A 22,694-nucleotide genomic window follows, 5' to 3' on the forward strand; every position below is an offset into this window, starting at 1 on the left:
CGGAGCAGGAACTCACAGCCCCCAGGCACTGGCGGTTCGGGCTCCGGCCTGCTCTCCAAGGGCCGGGTCAGACCTCACTCAGCACTGTGAAACGTGGAAATTCAGGCCCTGCGACCGAGTTATTTTCCTCAAAAAAGACCCACAGTAGCTACTAATTAAAAAAAAAAAGCCTTTATCTCCTTTTACTGTTAGGTCATGTTTAAGTATTTAGTGCCCGATTCTGTACAAGGGCCGCAATGTCCTGCTCCGTCCATCTACCTGTCACCTTGCTAAGAGCTGTGTGTCCATCTGTCTTTCTGCTCCAGGTGGAAGAGCCCCTTCGGCTTTTCCTGGGATGTGGGCCTGGCGGCGCTGAGCTCCCTCGGCCTCCGTGGGATGTGATGTTATTAACCCATGTCACCCCAATAACCTGAATTTAGAAAGACCTGCAACTGGCTGGGCTCTCAGTGGGTCTGAGCGTTGTCCTGTGAACCAAAAATGCTGCGGGGTCGGTCCCTGGGGTTCGGGGTTCGGGGTGCACACAGGAGGCAGCCGGTCGCTGCTTCTCTCTCACTTGGCTGTCTCTCTCTGTCGTTTCCTCTCTCCCTTCCTTTCTCTCTAAAACATATTCTTGGGTGAGGATTTGAAAAATAGATAAGCCCTGGCTGGTGTAGCTCCGTGGATTGAGCACGGGCCCGGGAACCAGAGGATCAAGGTTCGATTCCCAGTCAGGGCACATGCCTGGGTTGCAGGCCAGTTCCCAGCAGGGGACGCACGAGAGGCAACCACACATTGATATTTCCCTCTCTCCTTCCCTTCCCCTCTAAAGGTAAATAAATATAATCTTTAAAAAACTAAAAATAAAAAAGAGATAAAAAAACTATCCAAAGATCTCCAGTTGTCCCTTTTACCAGGCAGGGAGGGCGAACGCCCCCAAGAACAACCCTGATCAACCTGTGGTGAGCGCCGCCTTCCTGAGCTCCCGAGATTGCGTGGGCACCGCCTCGGACTCCGAGAGCAGTGCCGGGCGTTTCTCTAGCGCTCTGCCTGTTCTGAATACGTGTCGCCTGCCACCTCCTTGGAACCTTGGGGACAGATGGAAGAAAGACCGTTCTCCCGGTCAGAAACGCTAAGGCCCAGAAGGTCCCAATGGATGACACGGCAAAGCCACAGGGCCACCGGCTCAGAGCCTCGGTTTGAATCCCCAGCCTCCACCTGCCAGCGAGGGGACGTCCGGGCCGGTCAGTCAGTGTTCTCAAGTGTCACACGAGTCCCCCAAGGGGCAGGACGATGACCTCTGACTCACAGGGGGGCCGTGACAAAGGGCACACAGAGAGCTCCCTGCAACGCCGGGCACGTCGCCAGGGGTCTGGGAACAAGGTCAAGGTTGCAGGTCAGGCCCACCAGGTCAGAGCCAGCAGAATCGACAAGACTCATTCGTGATGTGTGGTGCTGTCGGGACATGTGAGACAACCTCCACAAATGCTGACAGAAGACAGAGTCGATGGAAGACGGTTCTAGAAGCATCTTCTTCCTGATTACTGTGAAGGCATTGCACCCCAAAGACAGACCAGTGAGGGTCTCTGGAGGCCACCGCCGTTCGTGGGTCCACCCCAGTGTGCCACATTGCCTAGGACCATCCTGCGCCATCTGCCACCCCCCCCCATGGCGATGCATGAGGCTGCCTTGGCCCCGACATTGTGCTGCTCTGCGGGGGGCCAGTCCCCCATAACCGTGAAGTGGGCCCCGCGGAGGAGGCGGCTCGGAAGTGAAGCTCCATCACTGACACGTCACGAGTGGATGGAGAGCTGGTGTTGCTGGTGGCCTCGGGTGTCTGTGGAGTGGGCGGTGCGGGTGGCGTTTATTCACCCAAGAGGTCTGCCCACACCGCTCCTGGACTCTCCCACTGTCTCCGGTTCCTCTCGGATTCATGGTGAACCGTCACGCTGGCCCGGCCTCTCCTTCAGGGACGAGGCGGCTGCAGAATGTGGGGTGCGTCTGGTGACGGGCCAGTGCCGTGATCTGGAGGGTGAGGGCTCCTCGACTTTAATGGAGACTCACACCTGGGACACGCCTGGTGACCACAAGCTCCTTCTTGGGTTTCACGGGTCCACAGGCGGTCTCCACGCTGCGTCCACGCTGCGAATGCCAGCCCGGAGCTCACGGCCATCAGTCTCCTGCCTGAGAAGGTCGGTCTGAGGGTCCCAGCCAAACGCACACAGAAACGTCTTTGTCGATTCGACCTTGTTGAGGTTGAGGTAAAGGAATATTTTTATATTATGTCTGACTTTAACTTACTGATTTTAGAGACAGAGAGAGAGGAAGGGAGGGGGAGAAAGAGAGAGAAACTGACTCGTTCCACTCGCTGTGTTTTAGATTCCGCAGTGGGACTCTGTGTGTCTCTGTGACCTGGGGACCCTGCGGCGGTGGTGTGGTCACGACTGTGTGCTCTCCAGAGAGGAGGCTGCGCGCTCCCTCCCTGGGCGACGCCCGGGCAGGTGCTTTGCTGCCCGCGCAACAGGATTCCGTTCAGCGCCTCCCTGGACTGGAACGGAGAACAGGCTGCACTCGGGCGACCAGGCGACCCAGGCCCCGGACCCAGGGCGCCTCCGACAGTGAGAGCCGGGCGGTCCGCTCCGGCGCCCCTTCCGCTGCGTCCTCGTCCTCCATGCAGGAGGGTCTGGGGGCTGCTGGGACGGATCTCCACACACCCAGCGGCTTCCGCAGCACGTGGGTGGCGAGGGGCTGTAGTGCAGCGTCCGAAGCAGGTGCGGCCCAGGTGCCGGTGGGGCTGCTTCCTCTGGGGCCTCAGGGGGGCCGGTCCCTGGCTTCTCCTGGCTCCACAGCCCCTCCTCTGCCCTCCTCGACGGGTCGGTCCCCACCCTGCTCTCCCTCCATCGTGCACGCACGGCAACACATCTCGGGTGCGTCACAAAGGCCCGCAGAGGCGGCATCCCGGTGGCCGGCGGAATACAGGTTTGGCAATGTCCTCGCCTGGTGTCCAATGGAGGAGGGACCCCAGAGGCCACCGTGACCATGGGCCATGTGGGAGAGGGCTGTGCGGGGGCGGGACAGGCTCAGTCCTGGCGTCCGCCTGGCTCACAGGCAGCAGGAGCCACACAGGTGCCGAGTCGGTGTTGACCCGGCGGGGGCTGCAGGTGGAAGGCATGGCACCCGCTGGGATCTCTTCATCCACGAGGAGCGTCTGACAGACAGTGTGTGTGTTTCTGTCCTCACGTGTCTGGCTCCCCCTCTGGAGTTTCAGTGACTCTTTCTGTGTCCCCTTCTATGTCTCTCTCATTGCAACACGGAATCCAACAGGGTCTGGCTGAGACACTTCTGAGTGTGCGGGGCAGCTGCTGCTGAGCAGTTGTCCAGCCGCGTCGGGGGGGCCCCAGGGCAGGGACGTGGAGGTGGCTGGAGGGGCCGGGGTGCGTGGGCGTCCTGCTGGGTCAGCTTGGCGATGCCTGTCCCCTGAGGCAGCACTGAGTCCGCAGGTCGCTTCCGTCTCGGGCAGGGGAGGGGCAGTGAGGACAGGGCTTCTTGGTGAAGATGGGGTGGGGGGCTCCCGAGGCAGGAGCTGGGCAGCTGGTGGGCGAGTCCCTGCCCTCCCGGGGTGCAGTGAATCGAGGGCGGGAACATCTAAGGACCCACCAGACCGGGAACCCGGGGAACGTGCTGGAAGGGACAGGAGGGGTGCAGCATAAGAAGCCAAAACTGAAAGCCGGCTCTGGTTTCACCTGAGACACCGAGGGACCGTGACTGTGCTGCCCAGTTCTGGACCCCGGGATCGACCCAGGCCCGGTTGGGGGGCATCTGCCGCAGCCTTCAGGGGATTGAGCGCCGCACTGCAGAGCTACCTCAGGCCGGCTCTGCGCCTGGAACAGTGAACTGCGGGCACGGCGGAGCAGGTTGCCGAGAGGACCCTGCTCTGGGAGCGTGCGGGTTGGACCTGGTGAGCTTTCCTCCCCAGCGTGGAGGCGGCCAGCACGTGAACGGAGGCAGCGACGCGCGTTTTGTCAGGAGCAGACCCGTCGGTTCACCCCTGACCCAACTGCATGCTCCGGGGACCAGCTGCCCCACCAACCCCCGCCCCACCGAGGGAGCTGCCCCTCCGTGGCCCACGGCTGCGGGGCTGGCTCTGCTGAGTCCCGGCGCCTGAGCCCGGGGGAGAAAGCGTCTCCTCCTCTGGCTCTGGCTCTGGCCAGAGGGGACGTCCGTGCAGCCGGGGCCCTTGTCCCGAGGTCCCGGCCTGTGGGCCCCTGGTTGGTGAGGCAGGCGGTGCCCGTTGCCCAGCTTGGCCGCTGAGCATGTGGACAGGAATGCCCTGGCTGGCGGCATTCTGGCTTCCACCACGGGGGTGGGGTGGCGAAGAAAGGCTTTGCCTCCACTATTCACCACTTGGGACTGACCTCCCAGGCAAACACCCTGACTCAGGACCCCCAGGACGGGCAGTGCGAGCTTGCTGAGGGTCTGTTTGCCCCAAGCTGCCTCCTCTTGTCCCCCCCCTCCCCAGGTCTCTTTGCGGACAGAGGATGCCGGGTTCACTGGGTGTCTAGGTCTATCGGTAGTCCCCAGCGCACAGTAGGTGCTTAACAAATAACGGTTAGTTGGTCAATTGGACTTTATTTTTCTTCTTGCTTTTCCTCGGGCAACGATTCCGGCCAGACAGCCGGCGGTCAGTGGTGCCAGCTGGAATAACCGCAAGGCTGGAGGTCGCTGCCGAAGCTGCCTCCACTCACCTGCGCCTGCACCCCACTAACTCCCTCGGGCCCTCACTGCTGAGGGTCAGGAGGGCGGCGGCAGGACGACCCCTCTAGGTGACTCCCTCTACAGACGAAGAGGAGGCTCAGCAAGGTGAAGGGACTCATTCCAACCGCCCAGTGAAAGCCAATCAGAGAGCGAGCCCCCTGGGGTGGGGGTGCCCCAGGGTGGTTCCGGGAATACGCCCTGCACCGACCGCAAAGGAAACAACTGACTCTGTGCTTCCAGGCAGGGGGCGGCCTCACCGGGGACGTCCCTGGGGCCTCAGTGCGACAGGAGACGCTGCAGAGGGGCACACGGGCGGGGAGGGCCCCCAGCCCTGAGAAGGAGGTGGGGCCCCGGGAAGGAGGCGAGGCCTGCCCCTCCTCCCCCTACCCACGCCCCCGCCCCCCGCCGGTGCCCTGGTGGGTACATACAGGCCAACACGGCTGGGCAGCGGTTCTTGGGTCCATTCTCCTCTCTCTGGGCCACGAGTGAGCTGCTGGGCTCCGCCTGGTAGGCACACAGTGCCTCCCACTCCTTCTCCAGACGGTTCTTGTTCCTCAGGTGGTCCTCCATGTAGGACTGCAAGGGAGACACGGCGTCAGGCCATGTGCATGGCGCGGGTCGGGGCTGCCTCCTCCCGCCAGGTCGTGCTTGGGGAGCACGGGCCGCCAGGCGCACGGATGGCAGCCAAGGCTTGGCCTGTGTTCCACTGGCCCAAAGGTGTTTGCCCTGTGTTCACCGCGGTGCTGAGACAGGCGGTGAGGTCCTGCCATTACCTCCTGTCACAGGACTGGGAGAAGGGACATGCACGGGGGAGGCCAGACTGGCCTGACCAACAGCCTGGCCAGAGGCTGTGTCTGGCCGGGAGGAGGCTGGCAGGCTGGATGCCTGCAGCACCCAGGGTTTATGCGGGTCGGGCACGGGTCAGGCACGGGGGCAGCTGAGTCTGAGAGGGGTCCCCGGGGGCGAGGGGCACAGGCTCTGGGCGTCGGGCAGGGGTGTCGGGAGGCTTGGGAGCAGGGTCTAGGCTTGGCAGCGCAGGAGAACATCACTCTGTGTCGGAGAAGGGGTGGGCATGTCACAGAGAACAGCCACTGTCCCACGGGGCGGGGGACGGAAGGGTGAAGGAAAGAGGCTGAACCAAACGTCCACTCCCCCTCCCCCTGAAAAGCCCCTCTGTACACAGCCTTTGGCGACAGGCTGCTCACTCAGAGAACCCCCACATTGCTGACAGATAGTGTGTTGCAATAACTGTCCGGAGTCCTTCTGCTGGGACCGAACACCACACTGCTTGGAACCATTTCCTGTGTCCGCCCGAAATCATGACCAATTCAGGGCGCCCCTTCGAGAGGAGTAGGGGTCAGGCCCTCCCGAGACCATCCAGGATGTGGCCGAGCACGGAGCAGGTGCCCAGTGGGGCCAGGCGAGGGACCCCAGAGCTGAGGAGGGCGGGCCACCCTGTCACCCTGTCACCCTGTGCAGAGAGACGGCCACTGTTTAGCAAAGAGACCCCATTTCCTTGGGTGCGCAGTGACGAGGTGCGAAGGAGACAGGGCCGCCCTGGCCCTGGCGTCCGAGTCTTCCCGAGAGCAGGTGGGTGTTTGCCTGTCATGGATTTCCATCCCAGGGCCGGGAGCGTGGACCTGTCTGGGGTGGGGGGGGGGGTTGGGGGGCTGTCCCTTGTGCCGTCTCTGTCTGCACAGAGGCCCTTTCCCATACTTGGCCTGCTTGTCTGAGTCCACCAGGTGTGGTGCGTTGAGGCGCTGGGCTGCACCCACGTGCAGGAAACCCTGAACAGCTGCTGGGGTCAGCGACACGTGAAGGCGGGGTCAGCAGAACCGAGCCCTTCGAGCCCTTCGAGCCTCCCGCCCTGCGGAGGTCTTACTTTCCTGGGCTCTCAAAGACCCCCTCCCTGACCCAGCCCCACAGCCAGGGGCCAGCAGAGCGCGGTCAGCGTCTGACATACCCGCTTCGCCCTGGCCTGTGTGCAGCCTGCTCAGGGCTCCTTAACACGACAACCAGATCGGCATTTCTGGTGCAAAACGCCACCTACTTTGGGCACGACCGGCTGGGCCCAGACGAGCCCTGGCCTGCGTCCTGACTGCAGGCTGCTATCCTCCAACTCTCCGTCCCTGTAAGCCCTCCCCTCCCCACCCTCCGTTGGGACCTGCCCACCCCTCCCCCGGTCTTTGCCGCCTGTCTGCCCACTCAGACCCTGCGGTGATGAGTCTGTGTGGACCTCCAGGTCGGTGCCCGTGCACCTCCTCCTCCGGACTCCGACAGGGACCTGCCNAGAGCGCGGTCAGCGTCTGACATACCCGCTTCGCCCTGGCCCGTGTGCAGCCTGCTCAGGGCTCCTTAACACGGCAACCAGATCGGCATTTCTGGTGCAAAACGCCACCTACTTTGGGCACGACCGGCTGGGCAGACGAGCCCTGGCCTGCGTCCTGACTGCAGGCTGCTATCCTCCAACTCTCCGTCCCTGTAAGCCCTCCCCTCCCCACCCTCCGTTGGGACCTGCCCACCCTTCCCCCGGTCTTTGCCGCCTGTCTGCCCACTCAGACCCTGCGGTGATGAGTCTGTGTGGACCTCCAGGTCGGTGCCCGTGCACCTCCTCCTCCGGACTCCGACAGGGACCTGCCCACGACCACCCTGTTTGATCTTCCTGCCCCCCCCACCCCTACTCTCTTAACATGTCCTTCGGGCGCATGGAGAATACTGATGGCTGGGAGCTCGTAACCTGGAAATTTCATTCAGGAACTTGAATCACAGATTTTAAAAAGTCTTATGTTTGGGATAGGCATCCAAACAATTTTGCCTTCAAATCTTCTGAAACTTGGGGGAATTGTCCAAGAACGTGGCCCAGGACTTTGGAATGTCCCATCTCATCTTCCTTTTTGGGAAGCGGCCCCTCGACAGTTTACGCAAAGCAGGAGGTGCCACATTCTCGCGCCGGCAGTGAGTTCCGAGGACAGTGACGTTCAGATGGCTCTCCTCCCCAGTGTCCTGCTTCTCCACGTCTGACTTCCCTCAGAGGCAGGTCTGCATGGCGGGCCCCAGACTCAGGATGAGCCAGCTCCCCGGGCACTCACTCGGTGCCACCGACAGGGACGCACGTCCGCGTGTCAGTGTGCAAGGAGATGGGCGTTCCCAGAACCCGGCTTCCCAGGGGACTGCAGGCTCCCAGTGCTGAGGGACCCATCTGACACCGGCCTGTGTGCCTCCCTGCAGCCCTGTCCTGGGCTCTGAACTGGAGCATTAAGTCTGGGATCGCCAGGGATCGCCAGCGCCGTGGACAGCATCGACGGGAGTTGGCCACGTGTGGGAGTGTCCCGCCCCTCCACAGCCCCACCCCTGCACCTGGGAAACAGACCCCCCACAGCGTTGGGACCAGGGGTCAGGCGGGCCGATTGATGCAAAGAGCTCAGATAAACCTACTTGGACCCCTCAGCCGGTTCCCGAAGAGCACGGAGGAGTACGGAGAGGCCTGCCTTCCGCCGTTCAGGGTGGCTCTCTGCACACTCAGATTTGGGGTGACAGACCCTGCAAGGCGTCCTGATGGGGGGGACCAGGCACCTTTTCAGAGAGGCCAGCCGGGAAGTTTTATTCCCGCCGACTCTGGACAGTCCTCAGTGGGAGGGGTCTGACCTTGAATTCTGACTCTTCCCAAGGACCTATACTCAACACGCTTGCAGAAGACACGGCCCCCACCTCAACCATCCCTGGGGAAAGGCCCGAGGGGGCGGGGTGTGGGGTTTCCGTGTCAGGAGCCCACACTCTGTCACCTTCTGAGCACGTGGCGTTAGCTTTCATGACACACTCGGGGGCCCCTGCACGTCTTTGACTTTTTGGCCATTTTTAAAGATGTCAACCTGGTCCAAGGACTTTGTCCTTCCAGCCCTGACGTCTCGCCTTCTCTTCTAGCCCACCCAGCCAGACCGTGTGGGTGGGAAAACCACGGACCGCCTTGGTGTTCAGAACACCGTCTCTGTGTGTTGGGCGCCCACCCTTGAAGGCATCGCCTCACCCAGGACCCCCAGACTTCTGGGGCAGAAGCATCACTGCCCTTGTGAGATGGACACTGTGAGGTGGACACTGTGAGGTGGGCTTGTGCGCACCGTGTGCTGCTTCGGCCGAAGTGTTTCCTGCGCTGTTTTCCGGCCCAGCTGTCAGCCCCCGAGGCCAGGAAGGCGGCTTCCAGGACAGCCGAGCCTTTGGGCTGCCCGGGCTCGTTCTGGGGTTTGCTGGCAGCCACGGAGCACACAGCCTCTTCAGGATAAGACTGCCACCCCCCACGGAGCCGTCACGGTGCCCGAGGCGCTTTTCCGGGTGGGAAGGAACTCTGATGCACGGGGAAGGACCGTGGCACTTGACTCCGAAGGACTCACAGCGACACGCACAGAGGTTTGGCCCCCACACAGCGGCTTTTCTGCTTTGGGGACAACCGTCCTCTCCCGAGACCCTTCAGTTATTGAGTCACCAAGTGGGAACCACACCTGCTCGAGAAGCCGATTGGCTGAGTTAAGAGCATCTAGTTTGTGAGCCACAGTGGGACAGATTGTGGTGGTGGCAGGTCTCGGCTTCTAAAAATCTATTTTTATTAATCATCACCCCCCCAAATACTTTAAATTGGTTCTGAGAGAGAGAGAGAGGAGCATCCGTTAGGTGCCTCCCCCACATGACCCACCCGGGGATCAAACCCATGACCTCCTGGTGCACAGGACGACGCTCCAAGCAGATGAGCCACGGGCCAGGGTGCAGGCCTCAGCTTTTCATTGGAAAAAGGAGGGTCTTCTCAATGCTCTTCCACGTCCCGGGAGCCTGCAGTTCTGGGGACACTCACTGCGTCCCCACCAGGGCCAGCCACCCCTGTAGCGCGGACGCAGAATTCAGGGGGCGAGGACTGGAGAGCCCCGGAGGCAGAGGGACTGTTGTCAGAAATGTAAATACAGGCAGGGCGTTTGGACAAGGTGTCCTCCGTCCTCTGTGCTCACATCCCGTTTGCCGGGACACTAGTCTCCTAACAACTCCGTCTCCCCTGGTGCAGACGAAGCTGAGGCTCCGTCCGGATGTCCTTCGAGCTGCCCGGCACGGAGGGCTCGGGCGGTTCTGGAACCTTGCCACGCCTCCTGCTGGTTTCTGTGGTTCATTCCTGTTTGGAGAGGGAGGTACCTCGGGCCAGCCTTGTGAGGAGGGGCTGCTACGACCTTGAAAGCAAGCTGCTGACTAAGGCAGGCGACCTCTAGTGCAGACCGAGCTTCTGCCTCAGCCCTGAGGTCACGTCGTCACCCGAGACTGGGTCACGGGCACCGTGTACCGTCGACACCCAAGATCAGCCTCCAGGGTCACTAAGGAAACAGCCCCACACATTAGTCCCACACCTGGCCACCCTCTGGAGCCAGCAGGGGGTGCTGCAGCCCCATCTCTGCACCCTGGGGTGCGAGGCTTCGGCCACGTGGGGAGGTCGTCCAGCCCAGGGTGCTGGGGTCCCCCTTTGGGTCCCAGCTGCTGACGGCACCCACAGATCCACGCGGAGGGGCTGGCCAGAGCGGTGCACAGCACTACCGTAGCTCCGTTGAAAGTCACAGAGGCCCTGGCCGGTTGCTCAGTGGGTTAGAGCGTCATCCCGATGCGCCGAGGTTGTGGGTTTGATCCCTGGTCAGGGCAAATACAAGAGTCAACCAGTGAGCGCATGAGTAAGTGGAACAACAAACTGATCTCTCTCTCCCTCTCAAACCAATCGATGAAAGGCATAGAAATTATGTGTTAATTTAGCATCTCTTGACCTTAGCGGCGGTGGGCTGAGACATTGGATTCGTTGTTATCGAAGAGAGTAACAACAACAACTTCATACAAAACGCTAATGTTCAGAGGGACGGCAGACCATGTGAGCACCAGCCAAGCAGGACACGCTCAGTCCTGTCACGTTGGTCCCTGCGTGCGAAGCGCTCATGCCGGCAAAGCAGGGTGTCCGCTGTCTCTGGGGACATTGCCGTGTCCTGGGTCTTCTGATGTGAAATGAGCAGATGCTGTCCCTGCAGAGCTTCCTCTCACGACGGCGCTGCCTGATACCCACCTCTGCCCGCGTGGAAGGGCGTGTTCCGGAGCGTGGGGGTTTCCGAAGACCCGGCTGTCTTCGTCCTCTGTCCCCGGGCCCCTTCCAAGGCCACGCCCTCCCATTGACGGGTGTGACTGGCATGGCTGCCGCGCGGCCCTTCCCGCGAGAACAGGAGGTTGGCGCTTTGATCTGGTGGAGTCAGATCAGTGCTGTCGAGAGAGCGAGCCGGCGGCGGCTTCTGCTGTCATCGGGGAGAGGGTGACTTTTTTCTCTGAAAAGACAGTGTCACCCGTCCTCATGAACACATTAAAGGGAAGTACTCGAGTTAACTATTTGAATTCCAACAGCAGGCTGTCTGAATTCCAAGCAGAAGTCACAGCAGGCGGAGGAGAAGCCAGGTGGGCTCAGGGGTCTCGGCTGAGCACTACACACCCAGAGACGGCACGTGGCCAGGCAGAGGCGTCTGGGGTGCAGACGGGCTGGCACAACTGGGGCGTCATTTAGGAATGCCATGCAGCGGGCGTGTTCAGGTGTCTGAACTCCAAAGTGGCGGCTGAAACCGCGGGATGGACAGGCGAACCCGAACGGTCAGAGGGCAGGTTTGCTACTTCCCTGCTTAGGGAAGACTGTTTAGAGGGCCTCCCGAGGACGACAAGAAATAAGGACCACGTGAAACTGAGCCCAGACCCCGTCTGTTTGTCCCCCAGCTCCTGCCCACGGCCCTCCTCTCACGGGGCAGCTGGGCTTCCTGGGGAGGGAACACGCATCGCTTTGCTTTGCTCTGCAGACCAGGAACTCCAAATGCGGAGCAGATAGAAACTAAAAAAAAAAAAAGGCCAAAACTTCAGGCTCGGAAAGGCCCACTCGGGGGTGTTCCCTGCGACATCACCAGGGCGTTTGCTCAGGAAGAGCCCGGAGAAGTACAGAGAGGACCCGGGAAATCGGGAAGAGTAAGGGAAAGACCTCGTGGTCTTTCCTTCTCACGGTTTGCACCTTGCTCCCGGGGCTCGTGCGTCTAGGAAGAGCTTCCCGGGCCCACGTGCACACCTGTCCAGGGAGCGGCCGGCTCCCCTCACCCTGGGACACGGGGAGTGGCAACAACGAGGACAACGATGGCAAAAGCAGCAACCTGGCTGCACAGTCGGCTCCACCAACGGATGTGAGCCAAGGCCGCTTGCTCCAGACTCCCCTCTACTGCTTGCTTGCGAGCCGAGTGACGTCGAAGACCGAGGAGGAGCTTCGCAAGCCGGCGTGTCCTGAACACTGCCCTCCGACTGTCTCGTCGTCCCTCAGGCTGTCACCAGCACTCAGTGTCAGGGACCTCACACTGTTATAACCCTGGAGAAGAGTTCCGGTGTGTCCAGATGGCAAGCCTTTCAGAGAAAGTCCCCAGCGCACACCCGGTCGAGGCGGAGAAGGCGAGTGTGCCAACCCCAGCGAGAGAAGCGAGGCACAAAACGGAGACACGGAGGACACGCCGCTGGTGCTGACGCTGCGGGCGCGGAATCATTCGTTTTACTTACAATCCTCTTTGTCATTGAGAAACCCAACAAAGCAGGATGGAGAACACACCCAGACACGCTAAAGAAAGCGCGTTTTCAAGGCTTCTGCTGGGCGGGGCTGTGGCAGCGTCTCCACTTCCCCTGTGGTGAGAGACGGGGCCGTGCGTCCGTCCCTTGGACGCGCAGAGAAAGGTGCTTCTTCACGCAGGTGACTCGGGAGTTGGGAGCTGACTTCACCGACTGGAACCCTCTGTCCCTGTGCGTGTTTTATAGTTTGGGTTTCGTGTTGATAGAAGGTCTTCAGCAGAGAAGACGCCCCCCACCACACTGCCTGTGGTCAGCGAATGGTCAGCCTAGTGTGGGGCAGCGGGGCGGGCGGTCTGTGCATGGAGGGCAGAGAGCCACTCAGACGGAGCCCCAGGGCCCGAGCTCCCGCGGGCTGTCAATGAGCTCCGACTTCCACTTACGTTTACCCCATCGATTTACAGGAAATCAGTGGCTCGGCTCCCAGCGGCGGCGGATGGAAGACGTTAAAGCCCCACACGTTCTGCCCTGGCGACACGTTAATTAGTAACCCACAGGGCGAGGGTTCCGTCCTCACCACCTCCTCTTACGAAGTGGGAGGGAGGCCGCCGGGCACTGGCCGGGCGAGGGTGGGAGGTGCGGGGGAGAGGGGTCCGCGGTGGGAGGAGGGGGAAGCTCTTTGACGGCCGTGGCAACCGCAATGGCAGCACCTGCCGGCTCCTGGCGAAGCTCAAGGAGTTCTAAGTGAACAACTTTTTTGTCAGAATCCACAGATCTGATGGAACATCTTAAAAATTAAGGTTGTATGAACGTGGGAGAAATATAAAGACGAATGCTTAGCAGCAATGGGAATAATGGTGGGAACGCCACATTTACCCTCATTGGACAACTGTTAATACTCAAATTTGGGGCGAAGGCGGCTCGGTGGGCGTGGCCAGCGCCCCCCCCCCCCCCCCCACGACCGGCCTCCTGAGATCGTGGGCACCGGGGAGCCTCGGGATCTCCGGGTCCTGCCCCTGTGCTGGGTTTACTAGCACACTGGTTCCCCCGACTGGTTTTTTGAAGTGTCTCGTGCGTGCCAGGGGCTGCGGGACCCGCCCTCCCGCGCGGAGCTCTGCGTCTGAGGACGGCCCACGTACAGCGGGGAACCGAGCCTCACACGGCCGCGTCCAGACGCTGTGGCAAGGGCACCAAAGGCAGGAGGGCGGATCGCTCAGCTCCTCTGGACAGATAGGGGGGGCTCCCAATGCAGCGGAGGGCGGGGCCTGCAGGGGAGTGGGGGCGAGGGCGGGGCAAGGACTGGAGGGGCAGGGGCAGCTCTTGGGGACAACAGTCGTGCTTGTCAGGGACTCTTACGGTTTTTAAAAAACATTTGCACTACTGGGCCCCCTGGCCTGGTGGTTCAGTTGGTTGGAACATCGTCCCACTAAAGGGTCGCAGGTTCGATCCCCGGTTCAGAGTGGGTGCAGGAGGCAACCAGTCTGTTTCTCACATCCATGTTTCTCTCTCTCCCTTCCACTCTCTCTAAAGTGAGCAAACACCCTCGGGCGAGGATTAAAAAGTTACGAGACTGGGGAAACACTGATGAATAACACCCTGTAAGCAGCGGGGGCAGCTTCAGGATAGACACCCGCACACTCTGTTGTGCGCTCCCCTCCCGAGTCCAGCCGCCTGTAAAGGGGGCTCCGTTTAAGAGTGACGGGGGGCCGTGGGGAGTTTTAAGCCAAAGAGCCCCCTGACGATCAGGACACTTTTAAAAGGTCACTGGCCCCAGGCGGGATTGATGGCACCAGCTGGGACCGTCCCCACGAAGCCCAGCAGCCGAGGTCGGGAAACAGTGGAGGGGAGGGGGGGAGCCCTGAGCAGAGCTGGGGGCCCGGAGCACATGAGGGGGTTTCGTCTATACATAGCTCGTTGGGCCTGCTCCCCCACATACGCCTCCATTTCTGCAGCCCTTCAGTTTCCAGACATCCCGCGGCCCCAACTCCTGCCCCACACAAGCACAGCGAGGAGCCATCTCAACTGCGCCCCGTTCCCCGCCGAGGGCAGAGTCTGCGTGGACACCGGGAAAGCACACCTCTCGGCCTCACTTGGGCCAGCAGCTGTGGTTACGTGGCCCGAGCGCTCAGACACGCGGTCACTGTCATCTTAGCCACCGCACGAAATCTCGCAAGAGGCAAGTTTGCCCACAGTGCCGTGGAAACTAACAGCAACAGCTTGACCCTGAACAGCGGAGGCGGCCTGGGGCACTGTCATCGACTTCTACATGGAAAAGTCTATGGTTAGAGAGCCATGTCACTGGGAACAGGGGCTGGACATGCGGAGGCGGGCGAGCGTGTGAGCTTCCACAGGGAACGCAGTCCTGGGGGCTCATGCCCCGCCAGTGGGGGCCCGGCCGACCTTAGCCCTGCACCCGCCCGGGCCTAGGCAGGGAGTCACCACAAGGTCACCGCCGGGTCCCAGGGATGCAAACGTCTGTGAGAGGAGCCCAGCCTGCAGGAGACGCCACGTGCTGAGGCACGTTTAAAAAAAATTTTTTTCCTAGATTTTATTTATTTATCTTTAGAGGGGAAAGGAAGGAGAGAGAGAGAGAGAGAGAAATATCAACGTATGGTTGCCTCTGGTGTGTCCCCTGCCGGGAACTGGCCTGCAACCCAGGCATGTGCCCTGACTGGGAATTGAACCACGATCGCGTGGTTCACAGGCCCGCGCTCCATCCACTGAGCTTCGCCAGCCAGGGCTGAGGCACATTTAGATAGAAACCAACCAGATATCAGGCTTGAGATAACAAAAATTAAAAAAAAATTTTTCCATCCTTGTCTGAGGATATGTTTTATTGATGTTTTTTTAAGAGAGAGAAAGGAAGGGGGAGAGAGAAACATCGTTTTGAAAGAGAAATATTGATTGGCTACCTCCCATACGTGTCCCAACGGGGGATCAAACCCAAAACTGAGTCCCTGACCAGGAATTGAACCTGCAACCTTTCAGTGCACGAGACAATACTTCAATCAGCTGAGCCACCTGGCCAGGGCTTAAATTTTTATTTACTGATTTTTACAGAGGGAGAGAGGAAGGGGGGAGGGGTGAGAGTCACTGATTTATTGTTGCGCATACTCCTGCACCCATTGGTTGGGTCTTGTATGCGCCCTGACTGGGGATCGAACCTGCCACCTTGTTATGCTACATCGGGACAACCTCCAACCAATCGAGCTACTTGGCCAGGGCAGAAAACAAGACTTTTTAAAGTGAAAGGGGGTATTTGCACTGTATTATTACCACCTCCTTGAGTGCCATGTGGTGGGAACTCAAAACCTGGGGAGGACCTATGGCAGAGACCCAGACCCAGCCGTGGCCACCAGCAGCCCGTGGCTCCAGCCGGCTGTGGCCTGGAACATACACGCGCTGTCCCTAGATGTGCCCGACCCTCCCAGGTCAAGCTCCCGAAGCTTCTAGAAACCAGAACGCTGCCTTGCCCCTGTTCACAGTGACATGGTGTTCTAACCGGAGGCGGCCGTAACCTGGCATTTAGTCCCCGCCCTCAACACCATGGGAAAAATTAGGACAGAGAAGTAAACGGAAGCCGTGCTTCGAGGCACTCCCAAACACTCCCTGTTTAGTCCCCGCGGTCTCTCCACTGTCGGACGGATGGAGAGCCCAGCACAGCCCTGGGTTATAGGTCGATAACTATCGATAACTATCTGCTGTGTCCTCTGTGTCGGACGTGAGGGTTAAGGTGGCTGTTAGGGCCACTGGAGACGTAGGTGACAAACCGAGCAACGTCAGTGACGCCACGGGGAACCTTTTTGGGCAAATGGACACCAGGGCTTCATTGAACCGTTTTTTTAAACAATATTTGTTAAAATCCTCACCCGAGGATATGTTTACTGATTTTGAGAGAGAGGGAAACATCGATCGGTTGTCTGTCATACACGCCACAATCGGGGGTCATACCTGCAACCTGAGCAGGTGCCCTGACCCAGAGAACCCATGGGGATTTGGTGTCCGGGACGACGCTCCAAGCCACTGAGCCACCCGGCCAGGGCTACCGTTCAGTCTTAAGTGCCCAGAAGAGGCAGAAGGCAGATTTCTATGCTAATAAGCAATTTTTAACTTCTTCTGGAATATTCCTGTGCATTCACACTTTCTTCAGCCTTGGCTGTCAGACTCCGTCGCCTCCACCGGGCTGCCTGGGAATCCGCACGGCCCACTCCCGGGATGCAGGAGCAGCTCCGGAGCCCATAAAATATTCATTCCCTTTCGGGAATATTTGCGCCCTGCCGGCAACTGAGGAGACGTTCTTAGGGAGGCTCAGAAAATGGCCGTTTTAATGGCAAACGCTCTCGTCAGACCTCTCTTTCCACTACACATTTTCTTCAGAGTTATTTTCATTAGGAAGATGAACAATTTCCGCATTAGCTGCTAATCCCCTTTCATTTAAAAGTCTGCTGATAAAATTCTTTGCTTGTCATTCAAAGAGCGGGGAATAATTATAGATTGGAAGCTTCCATCCCGGCTTCATTAATGGCAAATTGCGCGGACGTCGGCAGCATAAGTCAGCTTTGATCCATCTCAAAACGCAATCTCCACAGCTTCCCCGGGCTACGTACAATTAATTATACAGTTAATAAGGGAAATATGTTAATGAAAGGACCACCGGTCACCCGACCACCTGCCTTCACCCAGCACGTTTTGTCTATTTCTCTGCTTTCGTAATGGGACCCACAGACAATGAAGAGCCCACAGTTACTGACGGGTGGCGATTTTACTTGTTTTTTTTAAAAAAGATTTTATTTATTTATTTTTAGAGAGAAGGGAAAGGAAGGAGAGAGGGAAAGGAACATCGATGTATGATTGCTTTTCATGTGCGACCCCCCCGGGGACCTGGCCTGCAGCCCAGGCCTGCGCCCTGACTGGGAATTGAACCCGTGACCCTTTGGTTCACAGTCCGGCACTCAGTTCATTGGGCCACACCAGCCAGGGCAGGTGGCAATTTTAAGTATCCGTTGGGGCAAGCCTGAAGGACACTGCGTTGGGTTTTGTTACATTTCACCTGACCTCTGCCTTTTGAAAGTTCAAGCCCCCCCCCCCAACAGAGCCTAAATTCCTGAACTGGCCGCATCTCAAACAGAGCGTTGTTGTGTGCGAGGCTGTGTAGGGTGCTGCCGGAGATGTGGTCGTCCGCACGGGCGAGACCCAGTGGGGAGTCACGCGTGAAAGGAGCAGGTACATCCAATCCTCCCCGTGGGCTGGCCAGCGCCCCCTGCTGCCGGCACCCTGGTCTCGCTCTCCCTCTGCGCTCAGCAGGAAAGAACCCTCTCGCCCCACTCGACCCGTTGAGTTCGCCCACTAACTTCCAGAACAGAAGCTCCCGCTGACCTTCACGGGGAAAGTGACCGTTTCCGAGACTCTGATGTGGAAGGGTGTGACTGGCCAGAGCTCCGTTTCCATCGACTTTTTATAGATTATCTTTGCACACATTTGTGGTGCAGCCCATTTTATTAATACCAGTTCATACGGCGTCCCTATTCGAGGGGAAGCAGGAATTTGATTCTGGCCTCAGCCACCTGAAGCCTCAGAAAGGGCTTTGGTGTGCGGCCGCTTCGGACCCCAGGGAGTGGGCAGGAGAGACCGGGGTGCAGCGGGGAGATGGTGGGAGTGCGCCCCGAGGCCCCAAACCCCCCAGGGAAGAGCAGCTGCCCCTCCCACCCCAGGGGGGGGGCTGGTGGGGCAGGTGAGATCTGCACTGTGACGTCCCCATGGGCCTCGGGGGACGCGGGCGGAGCCGGTTTCTTTAGGACCTGCTCCCCAGGCAGGTTTGAAATGACCGTTTCTCCACGACGTGTGTGTACCGGGGATTCCTGCGTTAACCGGCCATCCGCCCGCCCCTTCCCCGCAGACGGTCACCCGCAAAATTCGACCGGTCGATCCCCAGCCACCGTCACGGGAGCAGAGTCTCTCAAAATTCCCAGCAGCTTCGCCGTCCCTGTGCGACAGGAGATGCCCGGGGAAGACGCTTTCCTCTGGGCGAGGGTGACGCCAGCCCTTCTGACGGGGAAGCTTGCGGGAGGAGAGGAGGGGCGGGCTGTTGCCTGGCAACGCAGGCAGCTTCTCGCTATTGTCCAGCGGGGATCTTTTCTTAGCAGCAGCCTTTTATGTGCCGGCGGCGACGTGCTCATTATGATTTTCTGATGAAGTTTTTAGGGGGAATAAAGAATTCCCGCGAGTGTGGCGAGGTTACCTAGGACAGCGGCGGAGACGGGCATTTTCTCCCGCGAATCCCGATGGGAAACGCTGGCTGCCAAACACATTAGAAAATATTTGCAGAAATTCTAAAAGCGCTCCCTGGAATTAGAGGAGGTTGGTTTTTAATTTCCTGAGACCGGCGGGCTGTGTGCTCGCGAGCAATAAGGCGGGAGTGGGGGTGGGGAAATGTCGCCGTCACTGGAGGAGCTTCCACAAGACTCAGAAATGTGTCTTCTCTCTGCCAGCGGCCGCGGTGCGAGGGGAGGCAGCTCAGAGGTCGGAGCTTCTGTTCCCAGACTTTCCTGTCAGCAGCAAAACAGCAAACAGCCCTGGCCGGTGTGGCTCAGCAGGTTGGGCGGCATCCCGAAAAGCCAAGGGGGCCGGTTCAATTCCGTCGGGGCACAGGCCTGGGTGGCCGGCCAGGTCCCTGGTCGCAGCACGTACGAGAGGCAACTGATCAATGTTTCTCTCTCACCCTGATGTTTCTCTCCCCATCCTACTCCCTCCCTTCCTTTCCTTCTAAAATGAATAAATAAAATGCTTTAATAAATGCCAGTGGCAAAAGGGAAAACTCGGATTCAAGCGCCAGGCACAACCACCGAGGGCTGGCCGGTGAACCTTCCTCCTCCAGCTGCTTTGAAACCGGGCTGGTGTAGGACACCGACCTCACTTTGAAGCTGAGTTTGAAAGAGCAGAGGGGAGAGAGCTGATCTACCAAAACTCTTTTCACCTTCGAGGTTGAAAAGTTAGAGATAAGACGGTCACCTACTTTCCTTCGTTTTCTCCACTTCTTTTCGTTCTCTGGTCGGTTCCGTGGTGGACTGCCCGAATGACACGCCCCCATGTTCCTGAGGGTTGATGGGTGATTCGGGGGACTGGGGATGGGCGTGCCCTGGGCTCCTCCGGGCCAGACCCATGCAGCCACAGAGCCTGGAGCCTGCTCCTCTCCACCGGGGCCTTCGCTGTCACCACAATCGCGTGCCACCTGGAATTTCTCCACAGCCACCGGCTTTCAGCACGTAGGGTCCAGTCAGTTGCCCACCTGCCGGCTGACCGGAGCTCATTTTGGACACCCAGATGTGCGGGTGGCTCCCGAAGTGAGGTAAGCCCCTGCCGCAGGCAGAAAGGGGGGAGGGGCCAGCTGCCTGAGGTTGCTGCCTGGCCACCTTCGAGGGTCGGCAGCCACCTGTGAGGGTCTCTGTTTACTGTGCAGGACCCAGAGTTGGCTCTTAGATGTGGTCCTTGAGGTGGTGCGGAGTGGACTTACATTCCCAGGGACGTGAAGAATGTCGTGACCTGAAGACGCACAGATCCCCGGGGGCGGGGGCGGGGTGGGGCCTTGGCCTTTGCTGGGGGTTCAGGAGGAGGGAGCTGGGTAGGGGGCCCCACTCACAACAGGTGACCACGCTCTCTGTGGAAGGGTTGGCGGGGGACATGGCAAAGCCAACCTGTCTCCACGCACACTCGAACGGGAAGTGCCCAGAACGCCCCACGCCTCCAGGGGAGGAGAACCGGGAGACTGAGGGAGCCTCGCTCACTTCGTGAACCATCTGCTGTTTTCTGGAACTGACATAAGACAGGAATCTTCCTGTTCGGAAGTCATGGGAGGGTGGGGGCAAAATAAAAATAAAATCGGTCCAGCAGGGGCCCGGGGAAACCCCAGCATGAGCGGCAGGATTCAGAAGGGAACAGTAGGGAACAGCCTTCGTGGGAGCGGGGGCGTGGGGGGCCAGGATGCAGCATTTTTATAGTGAACAGAGAGGAGTAACCAGAATTCGATTCTCGGCTAATCCGTTATGAGTGTGAGGATGGACTGAAGACGTTCTCAGACAAAGACGGGGGACTTTCCGATTGAAAGGAGGACACGCAGGGTCTGGCAGAAGTCACGCCTGCGTGAGTGTGGTCGGTGGGGTAAGAATACGGGTGTAATAATTTACAGCTTTAATGTGAATGCTTCGCCTAAAATGTTGTATGGTGTGACATTGTTATGTTACAGAATCACACGCTTATGGTTTTGTAATAAAAGAGTTTGTAGTAAAAAGGGGGAACGATTGGTGCTGGACCCTGTATTTCAGGAGAAAAACTTTTCACTCTAAATGAAGAACTGGGAAGTAAGGAAAAGTGAAGGGAAAGGGAAACTCCTGTTAGAGGCTTGATGTGAAAGAGTGCCGACTTCATGAACGGTCAGTTTAAGGGTTCAGAACAAGGGAACCCAGAATCCGGGGCAGCAGCAACCTGCGGGTCGGAGGGAGGCAGCGGGGGCCAGAGGCCGGGCCCCGGGTTTACCCGGGAGCCGGGCAGAGATGTTCACTTCAGTCTTGTTAAAGATCTCATTGCCCAAATCACCAGCGTGCCTACTTAACTGCTGAGCAAGGGGGAGGGAGAGGGAGTAAGGATAGCTCAGCCTTTGCAGCGGAAGTTGGGAGACAACACAGACTGTGATGCGGGCATGTCTCGCACGCAATGCGAGGGGTACGTGGCCCACATGGTGGAGAACTTCGGTCACGGGAAATGTGGTTTTGAAAAGACACCAGATCCTTGCCTGGCTGGTGTGGCTCAGCGGACTGAGCATCGGCCTGTGAACCAAAGGGTCACCGGTTGGATTCCCAGTCAGCCACACGCCTGGGTTGCGGGCCAGGTCCCCAGTAGGAGGTGCGTGAGAGACGACCACCCATTGATGTTTCTCTCCCTCTTTCTCCTTCCCCTTATCTCTCTCTAAAAATAAAATGGATAAATAAAATCTTTTAAAAAGAAAGGAAAATATGCCAGTTTCAGGGTTGGGACTCTGGACTTGCTCGCTTTGGAGACTGCTGGACAGATGCCTCCTTTGAGGGCGAGGGTGGAGGGGCGGGGCCCCGCTGCTGCCCACCGATCGCTGTGAGCAGGCAGAGGACCTGCACACACCTTGCCTCACAGCAGGGCCGGGGCCTCCCCACAGCGGGAGGAGCCGAGAGCCGAGGGAGGCAGGTGCTGGCTGGCTCCCCCTGGAGCACCTCAGTGGCAGGTGGGATGAGGCCTCAGGGACAGTTTCCGGGGGAGAAAGTTGGCGGATGGGGAAGGGTCTGGAGGGACCCAGGAGGCTCCAGAAAAGCTGCTGGAGTCTTGGGCATTATGGTCTGTGCCCAGGTTAGGCCCCTGGCCGGGGCTGTGAGAGGTCAGGTCGGGTTCGTCCACGCTGGTTCCTGGGTGATTCTCACACCAGCACGTTCCGGTCACCCTGACTCGGTTGTCCTGGCCCCACCTTCTTGCTCTAGGGGCTCAGGTTGTCCCAGGCAGAAAGACACCCCGCCCCCCACTCCACGACGCGTGGGCTGGGCATCTCCTCCTTCGAGGCGCGTGAGGCATTTCACTGCCAGGGGCCCTTGTGCAAAGGTCGGGCGGCGATAAGTGGCCTGAGGGGAGCAGGGGGCGGACACCTGGGCTGGGCCCCAGGTCTGGCAGAGCAGGTGGCGTGGCCATGGCAACCCGCATGCTCCTGGCCCAGCGTCAGTGTCGGGGCAGGCCAGGAGGAGGCTGTGGCGCTAACCCCTCGGGGGCCTGTCGCCCTCGTGGTGACAATGGAGGTCAGCGGTCTCCGAGCAGGGCCAGCGAGGACGGGTGAGGAAGTGGTAACGCCACCCTCAACAGACCACGGGCCAGGTTTCCAGGACAGGGAACCGAGGGAAGGGCAGGCCCCCCGACAGACATACTTTGTTACCACGGTGACTCACCACCTGCGGGAAGAGGCCAGCACACGTCTGCGAGGAGCCGAGCTGGCCCGCAGCTGACTCACGCTGTGGATAAGTGTAAACCCGCATGAGCCAGGCCAGTGGGACAGTATGCGGCCCAGGGGTGGGCGGGATCCAGGCGCAAATGTGGAGACGGAAGGCCCCTAAGTGGGACTCGGGGCGGATGGGCCCGTGCCCTGGCTCGGCTACACGTCCTGCAGTGGGAGGCGTGCAGGTCTGAGGTGGTCCTGAGCCAGTGTCCTTGTCTCCTGGGACCGCCACGCTCCACCCCGAGGGCCTGCCAGGCTCTTTGCTGTGTCAGTGTGGTCCCTTGAGACAGCGCGTGCCTTGGGCGGGTGGCCTCCTCCCCCAGTCTCCCGGTCTGCAGTGGTGGAGTGGCACTCAGCATGGCTCCTGTTCACCGATTCCTGG

General features: G+C 59.6%; 1 protein-coding gene across 1 annotated transcript in view; it reads right to left on the minus strand.

Moving 5' to 3' along the window:
* The window catches only part of PTPRN2 (protein tyrosine phosphatase receptor type N2), a 385,188-nt gene that overhangs the window by 33,404 nt on the left and 329,090 nt on the right, over nt 1–22,694 (minus strand). The window contains exon 15 of the mRNA XM_037049518.1: nt 5,160–5,307. Within this exon, the coding sequence (XP_036905413.1) occupies nt 5,160–5,307 (148 nt within the window). The remainder of the gene's footprint in view (nt 1–5,159; nt 5,308–22,694) is intronic.

The sequence above is a fragment of the Sturnira hondurensis genome, unplaced genomic scaffold, assembly GCF_014824575.4.
Source record: "Sturnira hondurensis isolate 20B ecotype Veracruz unplaced genomic scaffold, ASM1482457v3 Scaffold0006496, whole genome shotgun sequence".
Classification (NCBI taxonomy): domain Eukaryota; kingdom Metazoa; phylum Chordata; class Mammalia; order Chiroptera; family Phyllostomidae; genus Sturnira; species Sturnira hondurensis.